General features: G+C 56.2%; 1 protein-coding gene across 9 annotated transcripts in view; it reads right to left on the bottom strand.

The window, feature by feature from the left end:
- CACNA2D2 (calcium voltage-gated channel auxiliary subunit alpha2delta 2) overlaps window positions 1-18,034 on the bottom strand; it is a 141,196-nt gene that overhangs the window by 68,607 nt on the left and 54,555 nt on the right. For all 9 annotated transcript variants that reach the window (XM_034956531.2, XM_055109986.1, XM_034956530.2 and 6 more), the window contains exon 3: window positions 2,913-3,029. In XM_034956531.2, coding sequence (XP_034812422.2) covers window positions 2,913-3,029 — 117 coding nt within the window. The remainder of the gene's footprint in view (window positions 1-2,912; window positions 3,030-18,034) is intronic.

Here is an 18,034-nt window from a genome sequence, read left to right on the forward strand (position 1 = left end):
GCCATGAGCTATGGGCTCAGTGCATGCCTCAGGAATAATGTGGGGGAGTCAAGGGGCTGGCTCAGAGTCAGGGAGACCTGAGTTCAAATCTTGGCTCTGCCATATCCTGGCCTGATGCATGGCACCTCTGAGTCCCAGTGTCCCCCTCTGTGAAGCCAGGGTAGCCAGGGCTTCCTTCTCCGGGTTGCTGTGAGAATGATGCATGATAGACTCAGCACACGGTGAGTATCTGTCTGGTCAGTACATGCCTTTCCCCATCATTTCTCATAAAAACTAATTTCTGGGCCAGATGAGGTGGCTCATGCCTGTAATCCCAGCACTTTGGGAGGCCAAGGTGGGTGGATTACCTGAGGTCAGGAGTTTGAGACCAGCCTAGCCAACATAGTGAAATGCTGTCTCTACTAAAAATACAAAAATTAGCTGGGCATGGTGGTGGGCGCCTGTAATCCCAGCTACTTGGGAGGCTAAACCACAAGAATCACTTGAACTCAGGAGATGGAGGTTGCACTGAGCCAATACTGCACCACTATACTCCAGCCTGGGTGACAGAGTGAGAGTCTGTCTCAAAAAAAAAAAAAAAAAAGAAAGAAAGAAAGAAAAGAAAAGAATTTCTGTTTAGTGCCGACTGTCCCAGGCCATGGCTGGGCTGCAGGTGCAGTGGAAGGGAGAGACATCTGTCTGCCTCACATAGCAGAGTCCAGCAAGGGGGGTGCAGGGAGAGGGTTGGGACCAGGACCTCAGGCCTTTGGCTGCTCCTCCCAAGCTATCGGAGTTGATTGTTCCTTTAGGGGTGGGGGAAGTGGCTTGGAAAGAGACCCCAGCCCTGTGATTCCCAAGGGGCTGGGCAGGAGGCTGGGCCCTGGGCTCCACGCATGGAGGGTGGGTCAGGCGTCTTGTCTCTGCCACCACTCAGCACCCCTGCTGTGCCGGCCTGGCTGAGTGGCAGGCCGAAAGGCCTGAGGGCTGTCCCTTCCCGCATTTATCAGACAGTTCCAACACAAGTTCAGGGCTGGGTGCCCACATTTGTAAACTGGACAGGGGGCAGCAAAGCTAGGAAGTAGTGTGCAAATGAGGGGTCTGGAAGGAAGTGGGGCGGAGACAGGGTCGGAGAATGAGGGAAAGGCAGGAGAAGGGCATCCAGGCACGCCCAGTTCAGAAAGGTGAGAAGGTGGGGCGCGATGCACTGGCTGAGAGAGGCGAGCGTAATGGGCTGCTATCCCTGCAGAAGGCGTGGCTCTGCCTGCTCCCCGCTGTCTCCCACACTCATGTCCAGGAGATCCTGAAGGTTGGGTGGAGCCCTGCTCTGGGTCCTCTGGGTGGGAGGTCCTCAGAGTCCACCTTCTCTGGGAAGCTGGCCCCAAGAAGCAGTCTCCACCTATTTCATGGCCCCAGGTCACATAGGGACAGGCAGGGGATCCCATGGGGGACAGCAGGGCCCAACTCCTGGAGAAGGAAATTCTGGTTCTCTCTTGGGGACTGGATATGGCAGGGTGTAGGCTGGGGTGGCCACCCTGACTTAACCCAGCCAGGACCCTGGCCTGAGCCTGGGCACAGCCTGTGTAGACTTGCTCATTTAAAAAAACTGCTTTATTGAGATACAATTTATACACCAGCAAATCCACCCAAATAAAGTATACAATTCAGTGGTTTTTAGTATATTCAGAGTTGTGCAACCATCACCACAATCTAATTTTGGAATATTTTCATCACTCCGAAAAAGAAACCCTGTACCCATTAGCAGGCCTTCCCTATCCCTTCCCTTCCCAGGCACCCATGCATCTACTTTCCATTTCTATGGATTTGCCTATTCTGGACATTTCATAGAAATGGGATCACACAATATGTGGTCTTTTGTAACTGACTTCTTTCACTTAGCATAATGTTTTTGGGTTCATCCATGTTGTAGCAAGCAAGCATCAGGAGACTTTATTCTGTTTTTTTGTTTGTTTGTTTTTTTTTTTTTTTTTTTTTTTAAAGAGATGAGGTTTTTACTCTATTGCCCAGGCTGGAGTGCAGTGGCATGATCATGGCCCACTGCAGCCTCGAATTTGAAATCCTGGGCTCAAGCCTCAGCCTCCTGAGTAGCTGAGACTACAGGTGTGCATCACCATGCCCAGCTTCGCTCCTTTTTATTGGATTAGTTTGTCTTTGACACAGGCTGGAGCAACTGCAGGTATGCCTCTGATCTGGGGGGAGCTTGGATGCCTCTCACTCATTTACGTATGACCTTCCCTGGTCACTTGGCAGCTGAGAAGCCCCATGCCACCTACTCTCCCTGGGATGGGCTGAGTGCCAGGGGTCTGCCTGCTTTGTCACGGCAGCCCAGCGCATTCCTGTTACCCCTCAGAACTATAGTGGTCTGAGGCTGACAGGCACAACCTCTCTGAATATAGAGGCCCAGATGGGGGAGCAGAGAAACATTCAAAGCCATGGGCAGAGCAGCCCCCATCCTTACGTGGCCTTCTCTGTGGGGCTTGCAGAGCCCCCTCGACACTCCCTCCAAGAGAGCCTGCAGCCTACCTCAGGGGCAAACTCCACCAGCAGCAGGTCACTATCCTGGCCAGGTGCCCATCCAGGGCACCATCCATAAACAAACCTGGGGACCCAGAGGGATGGGAAAACCCCAGGCCCGGAAGGAGGGAGGGGTAGGGCCTGCCCCAGTCCCAGCCTCAGGATCACACAGAGCCCCAAGACTCCAAGTCACCACCTCTCATGCAGCTACTCCAGATAGTATCATCCTGTTCCGGCCGCAGCTGCCCACATTCCACGTGGGCACAGCCCTGCTGATGTTGGCCCAGCTGAACTCAGGAGGGCCACGTGATGAAGGCTCAGGACACTGCCCTCATGGTACAGGACCTCTCCACCTGGCCCTCCCTCAGTGCCGCCCCCCTGCCCCCAAAACACACACCTACCTTCAGGGCCTGCACCTTCCTGTCCAGAAGGCTCTCAATGTCCCCTGCCACCTTCTCCACCAACTTCTGAGGCTCATTCTCCTGTACCTCGAACAGGTTCCGGTTGTCCTTGTAAATCTGGAAGGAAGCAGAAGCCAGGGGTGAGACCAGGTGGTCCCACGTCCTCATGCCATGGGCCCTGCATACCCCTCTGCACAGCTCACCTCAGCACAGTATTCACCCGCACCCAGACCCTGTCTTTGGCCTCTGAGAGAGGGCATGGAAGGCCAGCGCCCCCACAGACTTGAAGGCAGGGCAAGGCCAGGGGCTCCGTAGCTTGCATCTGGGATGAGGGCCCAGTTTAGGCTGGTCATTGTGGTTGGTGGGATGGGGTTGTCACTGCCTTCTCTGGGCCTCAGGGCCCCCCCTTTCAGGGTCATGAGCAGCCCCGCCCCCGACTAGCTCAAGGTAACTGTGAATAGCAGAGGGGAAGAGTGGGCTGGAGAGGAGGCAGGAGGTTGAGGGGAGATGGAGTCAATAAGCACACACCACATACCCCATCCCAAAAAGAAGATGCTCACACCCATGCATGGGCACACACACAGCCATGCCTCCACGCTGCTCAGGCATCTGGACCCTTTTTTGTGGGTGCTGCCCCAGGGCACTTGCAGGAACTAGCAGGAGCTCTGGGCAATCCCACGGGCTCCTCTGTCATTCAGGGCACAGAATATGGGGAACGGGCACCAGGGAGGAAGGGGCAGGTTGGGGGGAATGAATCTGCCCAGCCTTCCTCCAAGGGGGGTGGGTCTGTGGCAGGTGCATGTGGCAATGTAAATCTGAGGGTGTGTGTGTGTGTGTGTGTGTGAGGGCTCAACATATCCGTTTGTGTGCATGTGCCTGCGTGTTGGGGCTGGGGTGGGGTGAGGGTCTCTAACCCCCCAGGGGCTTGTGAGTCTTATGAGCAGATTTCTGCAAGTGTCTTTGTTCACGGCTGGGTCTTGGGTGTGTGCGTGTGCGTGTGCATGTGTGTGTGTGTGTGTGCATTTGTATGCATCATATACTGCTGCATGTGTCTCCAAGCCTGACTGGGTCCATGTGTTCATTCAGGTGACCCAAGGAGGTCTGTGCCCCAAGTACAGGCTCCTTCACCACCAGAGGTCACAGAATAGGCTGCCACGACTGAGCCGTGCCACCAGGCTGAGCAGAAGTGGAGGGATGTGGAGAGACAGAGAGGAGGTGATGAGGGGAGATAAGGAGGGGGGAGAGGCAGCCGATGAAAGACAGACAAGCAGAGAGAGATAAGGTCGGTAGAGTGACAGCGAGAAGGCAGGGAGATAAGACCCTGTCATCTGACAGGGGGATGGGGTGGGGGGGTTGGGTGCTGCTGGAGCCCCTGCTCTGCCGCTACCCAGTGCCTGGCAGTCCAGGGGTTAAAGCACCACACAAAGCCGGCTCAGGCAATCTTCTCCTCCTTCCGCCACCCCCATCCCTCCCGGCTTCTCTTTTCTTTTTGTCCTTCTTTTAGAACAAAATAATTTGTGGTGAAGTCGCTCCTTCCCGCAGAGTAGTGGCAATCAGGGGGCGAGACTTGAGGCCTGGCCACACGGCCAGGGAGAAGAGAGGCCCCGAGTGAGTGCCAGGCCAGGATGTTCCCTGGGCCCCTGGGCCCTGCCTCAGGACAGACGTTCACAGAGGGAGACAGTGTTAGAGACACAGGGTGAGGAGGGGTCAGATCCTGAGGATCACTGAGGAAAGGCAGGGAACCTAGAGCCTAGCACCTTACTATTGGGGAAACTGAGGCACAGAAACAGGAGAGGGAAGGTCAACGCCAAGCGATTGAGTGGCAAAGCCAGATCCCCCATCAGCTTTCACCCATCCTTGACAGATCATTCTGGGGTGTGTGTGGCCATGGTCTCAGCCACATCCACTGATGCCTCTGGAGAGTGGTGCCCTGACCCATTTGCACCAGCAGGGGGCACTGCTGCCCGGCTTCTCCTGGCCTGGGATGAAGTTCATACCTCAGACTCTGTCAAGGTCATTACCAGGTGCAGCCACAGTCTGGGCTGTCCATGGCTGTGTACAGCCCCAGGACCTGAGACAGGACCATGTGGTTCTCCTGGGAAAGTCCAGGAGTCCCTCCTCTTGGGCTCCAGGGTGCCCCTTGCAGCCTGGCATGGTAACTGTGCTGGGGATCAGGGGGCTGCAGAGTGAGCGGGTCTCTAGGTGGCAGGCCCACACCTCAGGGCACCAACAGGTGACATGAGGCCTTGGAAGCTGAGACTCTGCCAAAAGTCACTCATCTCTGAACCTCCGTGACTGATCTATTAAATGAGAGAACAGTAGTACCCACCTCACAGGCTGGGGACAGCAAACCCATGCCTTGAGCAGCCTGTGCTGTTGTTACTGCTATTAGTTTGGGATCACCAGAATTCTGCAGATGGAATCATAGTCCCTCCCTGCCCCCACTCTCTCCCTGCTAGATCTGTACACTTGGGGCTGTCCAAAGCCATCGGCTCCATTCCTGAGCTGGTAGCCTCAGTTTCCTGGGGTCTGCCCACCTCCAGCCCCACCCCGTTCTCCCAGATCGGTCTGGGCAGTCTCCCACACTGAGCCACCCTGTCCTTGTCTCCGACACCTTAGCCTCAGCCCCAGAGGTGATAATGGTGGAGCCTAGACACTGGGATGCCACTGATAGGGCACAGCCATGGCCAGCTTCCTTCTCTCTCTCCCAAGCACCATGTCTGTGTGCAGTGGACACCTGGCAAATGCATATGCTGGATTCTATGTCCAAAAGCAGAGCTCTGGGGCCAGCTGGGCCCAGGTCTGATTCCTCAACTTCTGCCTGCGGCTGCATGAGCCCTCGGGGCCCAGGGATGCATCCACCGTGTTTTCTTCCTGTTCTATTTCTACTCGAGGACCCACCACAGCATCTTTCTGCCGACCCTGGTCTGGGTCCCATCAAGCCCACTGACCTGTCATGTGCCTGCAGGCCTCTGGGTCTCCAGCCCAGGCCAGTTCCCACAGCTATACTTTGACTCACGCTGTCCCTGCATCCCCTCCACCTTGCCCTGCTATCTAAATCCTCTCTAGGGCAAGGCCAGGGAAATGGGCTGGAAGGGGTTTCTGCTGAGAGGAAAGCAGAATCCCAGAAGTGCAGGGGCTGGTCACGCTGCCAGCCAAGCCTGCTCCCCAATCCCAAATGAGCCCTTGAGGTGCAACAGTCCTCGAATGATAGCCCCTAGTGCCACAGCCCTCCCCCTCGACATTCCCCTGAACTTGCTCCAATTGTTCCTGTCTTCTAGGGTGGGCCCTGAGCTGAGCCCCAAATCCCCAGGAGATCTAAGTGACACAGCCCAGCAGATGGTCCCATCCTGGGAGAAAGGTCATCTCTACATTGATGTGGTCCAGGGAGGTGCTTTCCACCTGCAGGCCCAGCAGGAGCCCAGGAGAGCCCAGGGCAACTCCAGTGCACAGACTCTGCCCAAGACTAGCCCCACTCCAGCCCCAGCCTCTAGCCCTGGCTCCTAGGGCCAGCTGGGAAGTGCAGAAAGGCCAGGGTGCACCGGATGCAGAGCCTCAACCACCACAGCAGGATGGCAATGCCCGCTGATGTCCTTGGCCCAGAGAGTTAATTAGAAAAAGCCAACTGCTCCCACAGCAGCGCAGCCGGCACAGCCCCACCTCTGCTGGACTAAGGAGCACGACGGGGCCCAGCTGATCCCAGGGTGCCCCAGCTCTGTGCCAGCAGTGATAGGGAGGGAGAGGCAGCAGCTTTAACCCACAGAGAGTGCCAGGATGCTGGTGGGACAGGGTAGCAGACTGGAGCCAGGTGGGGATGTGGGGGAAGACTGAGGAACAGGGAGAACAGGGGTGGCTGAGGTCCCAAGGGACAATTCAGGAGTCTGTTTGGAGCCCCTTGTTCCCAGGAATTCCTGGTTCCCCCCCTTGTTTCATGTACTGGTGACCATGGCTCAGCTGGTGCCCTCCTCCCTTGAGGGTACTCCTATCCCACCAGTGATGGAGACCTGCCCCTCCACCTCTCCCCTCCCCCAGGGCTGGCTCTAGCTCCAACCCTCTCTCAGCTCTAGCAGTTCTTCAGTTAGGCATCAGGGCAAGTCCGGCCAGCCCTCCATCCTAGGGCTTCACAGGGCCGTGGGGGCTGATGCCTCCTTAGAAGCCCCGAACCCTCTGCCCAGCCTCCTGCTTCCCCCATGGCTCCGTGTAAGTGGGAGGCGAGCCTGGAGGACCCTTGCAGGAATGGTGACCTTGGACAGGAAGCCTGCATGCTGGCAGGAGCAAAGGGAGCCAGCCTCGTTCCCACAGCTCCTAACAGAGCTGCCTGGGAGAGAGGAGTCCAACTACCAGCCCCAACGTGCCTGGAACATAGAGACAGCCACCACAGGAAACTAAAGGCCTCAGGACAAGTGACCTGGGCAGGCCCCAATCAGAAGGCATTTTAGAAAGTCAGCAGCAGGGGAGCCCAGACCTGAGCTACCAGCAAACCTGCCTAGGGCAAGGGGGAAGCTGGAAGGGGAGAGGAAAAGGAGAGAGGAGAGGGGAAAGGAGAGTGGGGAAAAGCAAGGAGGAAGGGCCAAGGAAGCTGCAGGAACAGCCCTGTTTGCCCCGAGTGTTAGCTCTGGCTGCTCTGGGGCAGGTGGTTTACACACATGACCTCACTGATCTCCTACAACCCCTGAGGAGGGTCCATTCTGATCATCTCCATGTGGCAGAGAGGACACTGAAGGCCAGAGAGGCTAAGGCACATGCAAAACTGGGGTTTGAACTGGGTCGAATCCAAAGCCCTTGCTTTAGGTCATACTCTTTGTACAGTTCTGTTCCCCACCTTTATCCCTAAACTTGAAGGCAAAGCCATGGGAAAAGAGGCATAGGGATGAACTGGGCAGGCCTGAAGGGCTTGGGGCGGATGCAGGCAGAGGCTGAAAGACTGAGGCCCCTGGAAGGTGGGAGGGCCATGCTGGAGGGGAATGAGGGGAAGACTGGCAGGGCCAGCCCAATCGACTAAGCACCCACCCAACCCTGGGAGTCAAAACAGGCACTCACATGCAAGGCTCCTCTCCGCAGCGAAGGTGAACAGCCCTAATCTCTGGAAAATTAAATCAGAAAGAAAATGGAACAAGAAAGATTTGACGCAGGGTTGGCCCTGCTGCCAGCTGTCTCCTCAAAGACCCAGCTCACCTTGGGGTTTTGCCAGGTGCTCCAGCACCCCTGGCCTGAGCCCCGAGGCATGACTCCGGGGAGACTGGCGCTCCAATCCCCTCACCACATTTCACCACAGGGAGCAGCCAGGTGAAAGTCTTAACTGTCCATTAGGCCCCTGCAGGGAGGGCAGCCAGTGGATGAGAGACTGTGGGCGAGGCCTCCTGAGGCCCAACCCAAATGAACAAGCCCTGGGGAGGGAACCACCTCAAGAGGCCACAGGGTCTGCAGCTGGAGGCCGGGGTCAGCTGCCAGACTGGGCTACACTCATGTCAGGGATGTTGGGTGGGTGGCTAGGGGGCTTGAGGTGGCTCAGGAAGCCTGAGCTGGGCCAACGAGGTAGGGGGGTTGGCGACAGGTAGTGACCAGTTCAAGGACCCTAGCCAGTCAGGGTAGAGCCAGGTCCGGGCCCCCTGCCTCACCCACCCCTTCTAGGCTGCTAACCTGGCCTTCTGCCTCAGTGAGAAAATAGAGGGTATTGACATAACTGCAAATCCACCTTGAAGACTGGAGGGCTGATGGGGTAGCCAGGCACCTGGGGACCCTCTACCACTGACAGCACTTGGGACAGATCCAGGACAGGCTGCACCCCTCAGGGCTCTCCCTATAGCCTAGTTCTTGATGGGACTGAGGGGCTGCCCCATGATGGGTGCACAAAAACCCTAATCTGGCTGCTTCGGGGACACACCAGCCACGAGACTGGGTGTGTGACTGGCAGCTCCCCAGGCGGGGGCTGAGGCCTGTCCCTCACCAGCCTGGCACAGGGCTTACAGTAGGGCAAGGGGCCCCTGGAGCCCTCAGGGCACACTATCGGTGCCCAGGCAGGGGGGCTGCGTGCCACTCAGTTACATGCTTCATCAGCTGCTGACATTTTTGCCAACTGCCATGTTAGGTTCCTAAGTGGCCATGCCACACTGCCACCATCCCAGGCGGGGTGGCCCCATGGTCACTCAGCTGTATATGGTGTCCTGTCACACACAGGTTTTGTACACTGTGATGTTAGTTGTCCCATTAATAATTCCCCTTCATATCCAGTACAGAATGCCTGGGATGAACGCTCTCTCTAGAGGGCATCACAGACACAGAACCAGGCCATTACAATCAGCCTGCACAGGCTACAGTGGAGGTCACACAGCAGTGTGGGAGCAGGGAGGAGGGTGCCTGGCCTGGTCTCCTGGGTGGGCGGCCCATTAATAGCACTATCCTCCCCCACCCCCACCTCCTTACATCCCCCTGGAATAGCAGAGATGGAACAGACCTCGTCCCTGCCCTCCTGGGACTCTCTATCCAGAGAGGACAGATGCCCAGACAGGTGGCAGTAGACAGAGGTGTGCAGGAGACACTTGGGAGTGGGGCTGGCCTGCTCCAGGGTGGTAGGGGGCAAGAAAAAAGCCTGGGGAGGGCTTTCCAGGGGAGAGGACATCTGAGCAGTCTGAAAGGCTGGGTAGGGGTTTTTGTGGGTGGACAGGGACGAGGGACGCTTGGCAGCAGTAGCGCCAGGTGCAAAGGCTGGGAGAAGCGGGGATAAGGGACTGCTCAGTGGCTGCAGAGGGGCTTGTGGGGGGACAGAAGCTGGGGAGACAGGGTGTGAGGGCAAGGGGAGCAGATACCCAGGTGGTGGGGACAGGGGGATCCTCCAGGAAGGAGGGATATGTGACTGACCACAAGGTGAGAAAGGCCTGGTGGCTCTGTGGTCCCTCGTCCTCAAGAGGCAACTTCTAGGAGCTTTCACCAGCAAGATTACCTTCACAAAACTCACAGGGGCCTGAAGCCCCCACCACCACCCCCAGCAACGCCTCCCTGTTTTTAAAGTTAAAGTTTAGTTGACTGTCATCCATTACCGCAATTAGTACATTATGTCTAATTATGCAATTAGTGTAAAAAGTGCACTTGCTGCTGAGAATGGGAAATTACGCTGCCTCGTTACGCTGTAAAATCCATGTCATAAAAAGGCTCAATCTCTTGTTTTTCAAAAGACACAAAACCTAACACAAAACAATAAACCAAATCCTCCCAGCCAAGCAAGGGCCAGTCTGTGCCAACCTCCCTGTGCTTGCCCCTGTGCAGAGCCTGCCTGTGAGGCCTGCCCTGAATGTGCCCCCAGGCAAGGCACCACCCACCAGAGACACTGGGCATGGCCCATTCCTGGGTGTAGCCTTTTACTCCTCTGAAACATACGCGAATTTCCAAACTGACTTGAAAACTGTGGCAATCCTGATTATCCATTTACACCAGGCCTGACTTGAGGCCTCCAGTGTTAAGGCCTGTATCTCAGGGGAGAACAGTCCTGAAGGAAATGGTATCCACCCAGCTCCAAAATGAGAGGTCCTTTCTCCAAGGTTCCTGATGGCTTCTGTGAACAGGGTTGTAGAATCCAGCTCGGAAGTGGGAGGAACTTTCCCACACTCAGGACTCCCAAAGCCTGAAAGCAACACCTGGATAAGTAGTGAGCCCCCCACCACAGGGACTATTCCAGCCCAGCTGTCAGGAATGCTGAGAAGGGACTCACCCATCATTAGCCAGCACCGTGGCTGGATTCCAGGCTGCCATCGTTAGATAACAGCATTCCTATGGCCGTGTGCCTATGTGAAGCTTGCAGTCTGTGACTTTATCTCCCCTAAATTCTGGCTCCCTTGGTGGTCACGAGGATGCTTTGGGGACAGGTTTGGAGTGAGAAAGAATCAAATGAGGTCTCCCTACTACAGAAGTGACAATCCCAAATGGCCCTGGGCAAGGGGGCTGGAGAGGGGGCACACTCCAGTGTCCCTGCCTGCCTATGCCAGCATGAGGCACACTCCTGTGTACCTCAAAACAAATGCTGCAGGACCAAAGCCATCCACGATGTATCTCCAAGGTCACAAGTTAATGCTCTAGCATGGGCTGCTGAGTGCCTGCCCAAGAAGCACTTTCCCCAAGCAGCTTCCCTGAGCCCCTGCCTCTGAGCTCCCACCACTCCTTGATCTGAGATGCTTGACCCAGGCCTTGGGGTGGGTGGTGCAATACCACGGAGACACCTTCACAGACAAGAATCTGCCCTGGCCTCCTGGGGATGATGCACGACCTCATGTAGGTGCCACTGCTGAGTGGCACTCAGACAAGGTATTCACAGAATTCACAGAGCAGAGAATCTGAGGCATGGAGATCCACATATCCCAGGGCCCATGGGGCACTGGTTCCCTGCAACCTCACCCACCTGCAATTGGCATCCATTGGTTCTGGGTGTGCTGAGATACTGGAGCACTGACCACACCCCAGAGAGAAGCAACTACTGAGAAAGCAGCTGGGGTAGAGGGAGGAGGACATGGACCCCACTGGAGGGGCATCTGTTGCCTGAACTCAAGACAAGTGTCCCTGGACAGTTCCAGCCTCCAGGCCTTTGTCTACTCAGATGGGCTGGAGAGCAGGGGAGACAATTCTGGCACAGCACAGCCACATGGACACCAGCCATGGAGACTCTCAGGGCCCCCATCCTCTCAATGTGGCCTGGAATAGCATCGGGTGGGGAATTTGAGCCTGAGGTGAACCAAACTGCAGGCAAGAACCAGGGGCCCCTGTTTGCTCCCCCTCCCTGAGTTGGGAGCCGCCGGCTGTCGAGGCAGCTGGGAGGGAAGCTGTGCCCAGCATACCAGCTGGCACGGGGGAGTGCGAGTAAACATACCCGCACTTTCCCAACTCACAGAAGTCGCCGGGTGCGGCCGGCTGGTGTGGGCGCCCATGTTTATGGGAAGCAGATTGTTTGTGTCGGCGTCTGGGCCCCCTTGCCACCCACCCTGGCTCTGCTCTCTCCCGCTGCCTCCCCATCCAGTTGGCCCTGCCTTCCTTTCATCAGAACTCCTCAGCCTCTTGACTGCAGAAGGATGGGGATAGTGATGACAGGTCCTCCGTGTGGCCAGACAGGGCTCAGCGCATAACCCATGGAGTCCTTGTCATTTGATAGCTCTGGGAAATAGAGAAACTGGCTGCAGACTACAGGCAGTGAGTGGAGGTGCCTGTGGCACTGGGCTTCTCAGACCCCAGCCATCAGTTCCAGGCCCCCGCCGCCGCTCAGTTCTCTGGCCCGCAGACTAGCCCGGCCTGCCCTTCAGTCCGTTCACCACCTTGTGCAGCCCTGGCCCAGCTTGGCCTTGGACAAGGACCCTACCCCCGCAGCAGGACAAACGGCCCCCTCTGCCCTACAACAGCCCAAGTAGACAGACCCAGAGTTGGGCCGCTGCCTTGCCATCTGGCCTCTTCAACCCCTTCACCCTCGTGCCCCCATCTTCGGATGTGTAAAATGGGTTAAAGTAAAGCCCCCTTTACCCACCTCTCAGGACTCAGGGACAGTGGGCTGGGAGTGAAGGGCTCTGGGAGCCAGGGTGGGCAGAGGCTCCAGTGGACCCTTGGTGGGCCAGGGGGGACTCCCAATCATGTCACAGCTCCAGTGGGTTTCAACGGGTCATGGAGCTCTCATGTGAGATGAAACAGTCATTGTGGCCCAGAGTCCTTATAGCCCAGAGCTGGCAGAAATTCACCCCCATAAGTACCCTCATGAGACGGAATTGAGGCCAGGAAGAAAAGGGCAAAATCTGCTTTCTCTGTATCACCTCCATCCACCCCTCACAACACTGATAGGTCAGGTGAGCAACCTTCTTCAGGGGCTGGGCAGGTCCCCCAAGGACTCCAGAGTGGCTAGAAACTGACCTTGCCCCAAAGCCACCAGTCAGGCCCTGGGGGTGGAGATGACTGTAACAAGGGCACCCTGGAGGTGGTCAGCAGCTGGCTGGCTTTTCATCTTACAGATGAGGATATTGAGGCGCCGGGAGGGTCAGAATCTGTCCAAAGAGGAGACTTCCCAGTCTCTTGCACCCACAGCCAAGAATGGCCAAAAGCCATGGGTCTGAATTCCTGCTCTGCCCTTAAGCAGCCTTGTGGTTTGGCTCGAGCCTTCACCCTCACAGTCTGCACAGCCCTGAGCTACCTCAGCCAGGCCATCCTGGCATTCCTTAAAGATGGAAGTTCAAGTGTGGGGTGTGGTGGCTTTTCATGGGACCTCCTTCCAGGGTTGCTCCCAAGGCCCTGAGCACCTTCCCTGATCCATTCTGTCCTGCAGGGACCAACTTTCCCGGCCTCACAGGCTGGAATTCTGTCCTGTGCTGCTGAGACTTGCTAAAGATGTCACCACATAAAGACAGCACCAACGACAGCCCCAATCACAGTAAGAGGTGCTGCTGAGGCCCTCAGGCTGGCTGCTCTTGTGAAAACATGAGATCTTAGCATGGCAGGTGTGGGAGATAAGGGTAGAGAGATGAAGGTAAGCCCAGAAGATGAGCCCATGTCCTCTCATGGTATCAGGGGCCTCTTTTGGGGCAAGGTGATCCCAGGGACCTGCCCTGTACCAGCGCACAGATGCAGCAGCAGGCACATGCACTTAACCTTGCATACCAGGTCACACACACTGACCTCACCACATTCACACCTAGGACTCAGGAAGCCCCTTGCAGATCTTGCTCAAGTCTCACACTTAGGCTCACAGAAAAGGTACCATAGCCTAGATGGGCCTGTCCACTGTCACTGGATATATGGCAGCCCCAGGCCTGTGTGAGGCTCTGTGGGTGTCCATTCACACCTCAAAAAGTGGTGTGTGGCCATCTGAGATGTTTTAAGCAGTGGAACTTTGCTGGCTTGGACGGTTGGGGCTACCTGAAGGTCATGACCCTAAATCCTGCTGAATACACCATTGGAAGGGCTCCTAACAGCATAGGTGCCGGACCTGGATGGGGCAAGGGCATGGCCTGACCCACAGTGGCCTCTGAACCAGGGTCCCAGGAGAGCCCAGCTAGGCTCCCCCTTCTGAGTTCTTGATGCAGCTGACCACAAGGCACCGATAAGGCAGTAGGCACCAGAGTCACTGTGAATGTGCAAGCAAGTGTGCAAGGGGACACACCATGCCTGGGCCATCTCATTTACCTCCTCTGTCAGCACCTCCTGATGCCATCTTACTCCCTCCTCTAAGTTTTCCTTTTTCTCCTACTTCCAATTTTTAGGCTCTCCTTGAATTTTATGTAGCCTTGTAAGTGCCCTTAAATCTTCTGTAGAACAAGTCGGAAGCATAAATAAACAAACGAACAGGACCAAGACACTAAGGCTTTGTATAGACTGAAGATATGCTGAGGACAGGTGCACATTAGGGACATGCATGCTCTGAAAACACATGCACTCTGGGGACACAGACCCAAGGGAACTCAGCTTCTCCCATCATTTACAGCCTATCCTGGGCTCTCACAAGAAAGCTCCCATTTTGGACCTGAAAAATGCAGGGGTGGGGTTACCACCCAAAGCTTTCCTAGAGCTGGGGTCAGTGATCTCTGAACCCAGTCCATAGAGGTGCTCCTGAGCAGGCTCTGGCCCTTCTGTACCTCAGTTCCCCCTTATTTCACTTTTGGGGAAGAGGGACAATCCATGGCACCTCCAGCTCCAGGTTCTCTCTCGGTGTATGCAAAACTCCAGCAGCAACAGGGGCCAGCATTTACCTTCCCGCATCCGTGCACAGTGTTTGCCATGCAAACAAACTGTGCAAACAGGACTGATGGCCCGGCCACACTGGCAAACACCATGAGGGCCCTTAGCCTGAACAGCCATGAACTTCTAAGTTAAGTGTGCTACGCTCAGGGGAGGCAGATGCTGTGCCTGGGCCCTGACTCCAGGTGTGCCACCTCCTTGTTGCCAGGTTTGGGGGCTGTGGGGTTGGGTGACAATTATTACGGGATTAGCTGCCATTACTGGCGGGGCCAAAGTGAGCCTCCACACCAGCCATCCATTTCATCAAATTCTCACAAGCCCCAGTTGTCCTTATTTTACAGATGTCCTTATTTTACAGATGAGGCAACTGAGGCACAGAGAGTAACCGGCAGAGCTGGAATTCAATGACTACATGGACTTACCACATGCATGAACACAGACCCTGTTTCGGACTCTGCCTCCATCTCCCCAGCAGCTGTCTCCAGCCTGTGGGATCCTGTAACTCCTCTTCAGGCCCAACCTTGCCCCTGACCCCTCCTTTGGGAAGCCACTCTGACTGCCCCCTTGGCCATGTCCATTGGGCCACCTGCACCAGGGCTATGAAAGTCAGCGGGGTCAGCTGAGTCTCGGGTTCACAAACCCCATCCTGTTTTGAACATCCATCAAGAGCTGTTTCTCAGACAGTTGGGTGAACCCTCCCAGGAAGCCAGTCCCTTCAGGATAACAAACCCCTAATTCATTTGCCTGGTGCTGTCTACCAGACCCCGAGGGCTCATTCGCCCAACCTGTTTGCCCAGAGGGATTGCAGGGGGAGGGAGAGCCAAGGACAGTTCTGAGCTGGCCCAGAGGGTAGGTAGACTTCAAGGAGGTGCTTCGACTTGTAGGAAACCATCTTCGTTTGTAAGGTTGGAAGTCTAGGACCCTAGGCTACAGGTGCATAAACTGAGGCCCAAGTCAGCAGGGTAAGCAGCAGCAAAGAGCCAGGATGACCCAGGCTCCAGCTTCTCACCTTCTTCCGTGCTAGGAAGGTCAGAGAAGACATTCCAGGGAAAGGTGTAGCTGGATGGGCCAAAAGAGATTGTGTACCTTCCCGGCAGAGGAGCAGCATGCAAAGGTGAAGAAGAAGGAAGGCTGGTGAGGAGAGCTTCCGGGGGAGGGGATCCACTAGCAGGCAGGGGCAGCTCTGAACCCGACCCTCACCGGGAACTCACTGCCTGTGTGAATTCTGAGAAACTGTAAGGTCGTCTGGAGGCTACAGGCTGGAGGCCTGGATCCCCACATGCAGTGTGACCTTGTCTCCCCCACCGCCCCCTTCTCGTGGTCAGGTGCCCATGGGGTCTTGGAGGCGATGGTGCCCTGGGCTTCCACATCGTCTGTCAGCAACCTCCAGCAGGAAGGAGGGAGGCCTGCACTTCTAGCTCTGTCAAGGGCTCCCTGAGCAAGGAGGCGGTGAGGGCAATGACGCCAGGAGGACAAGAGCGGAACAAATTGCCCTGATTATGTAAGGCAGCTCTACTTCCTCCTTAGGAGGGAGAGAACTGGGAGCTAGGTTCCCCCCTGCCCCATGTCCCTCCCATACCACTGGGCCTGCTAGGAGACCCCTCAACAGAGGCTCACTCAGTCCGCCCCTGGGGCCTGCAGGGCGTGACTGGGGCAAGTGGCCTGAGTTGGTCCTGCTCAGTCACTGCTCCTCCAGTGTCTTTGAGCATACATGAGCCTCTCCAGGTTTCCTGCCTGCACCCTGAGCTGGCAGCCTCCCTGCCTGCTTGCCCAGAACTCCACACCCCAGGCCTCTCCCTGCCCCAGTCACCACGGAGCCTGGGGAACTCTGACCTCTTCCAGAATCCAACCAAGGTCACATCCAGAATGCCACACCCTGACTGGCTCAGGGCTCAGGTACGCTCTTCTAAGTGCCCCACAGAGGTCTAAGCAGGGAGCCCTCCTTTTTAGGCCCCAGAACAGGCTAAGAGTCAGACCAGCCATATCCTCAACCTGGCCTCTGGACTACCCTGTCTCCTCCATGAACAAAACCTAGCCTCCCCCAGGGCCTTGAGCCCTCTGAGTTGCTATCACTTCCCCCTACCCTAGGGCCTTTAGGGAATGCTGGAGATGCCCTAGGCTGAAGCTCCTAGGTGGCAACCATGTGGCCCCTCCCTGGCACAGGGCAGGCATTCCCTGGACAGGCCCCTTTACCAGTTAGGCCTGGGTATGTTCTGCTCTGCAGGGTTGCCCTGCAAAGGAGGCTGGGAAACCCTCTCCCATATAGTATTACGCTTTGTGGAGTCATCAACGTGACTGGAAGCTCTGGCTATCAAGCTCTTTGAGTTTACAATGCTGGGAGGTTTAGGGTTCCTAAACTGCAAATTTATCTCCTGCCATAAACCCAGATGATGCAGAAGCCAGTGTGTGCCTGAGTGTATCTGTACATGTATGTAGGAATGTTCACTGGTGAGCACGTGGGAAGCGTGATGGTGCTCCCATGGGCATCTCAGGCCCAAGCACATGACCCAGTGTATGTCTCCAGGTACTCACATATCCTGGTGCCTGTGTGTCGAAGCACATATGTATCCTGGTGTGTATATGCCCAGGTTTATGGCGCATGTTGGGGGAAGGCTCGCAATGAACAAAGTAGGGTGCATGTGTTCCTGAGCTCAGCCCTGAGCTCCTGTGCTCAAGTACAGCACACAGTAGGTCTCAGGGAACATGTGTGTGTGTGCACAGGCCCAGGGTACCCTCAAGCAGACCAGTCCCTGCCCTTCTGCCCACCATTTCAGAGGGACTAGAACCCTGCACTGGTCACATCCCTAGAGCCAGGCCACCCACACCGTGCTGGTGCCCGCTTCTAGCCACTACCCCCACAGACCCTGAGAACACCCCATTGATGGCGCAGGCTGCAACAGAGACAGTCTGAGGCACAGATTCCCTCCTGCATGTGGGGGAGAGCCGCAACGAAGCCCTCAGGCAAGGGATCCTTCCTGCCCACCCCCATCCCACAGACAAGAGGATCTGGAAACATCACGAAAACGACTGATCTTCCTGCTGATGGTGGGCGAGAAAAAATTATCTTTCTCTGAACACTAAAAATAAAGCCCAGTTTCCTAAAAGCAGGGCCCTTCTTAGCCAGTGGCTTAGAGAGGCTTCATCACTGAACTCCTAAGGTAGATTCGTTGAAGCCAAGAGAGGAACAAACCCTCGGCTGCCTCATTGAGGGGCTCAGCCTCGGAGCAAGATGGCAGCCCCCCACCCCTGTGATCCAACCCTGGACCTAGGACCTCACCATGAGCCCTGATGATGCTATCAGAGGTGGGCAGGAAGAGGGTAGCAGGAATTGGGTCCACATGCTGCTCGTGCCCAGCTAATGGGCTGACAAATTAGCAGGTCTCCCCTCTAGGAGGTGATGAATGAGCAGTCGCCCAGGAGAGCTGGGG

Source organism: Pan paniscus, chromosome 2 (assembly GCF_029289425.2).
Source record: "Pan paniscus chromosome 2, NHGRI_mPanPan1-v2.0_pri, whole genome shotgun sequence".
Classification (NCBI taxonomy): domain Eukaryota; kingdom Metazoa; phylum Chordata; class Mammalia; order Primates; family Hominidae; genus Pan; species Pan paniscus.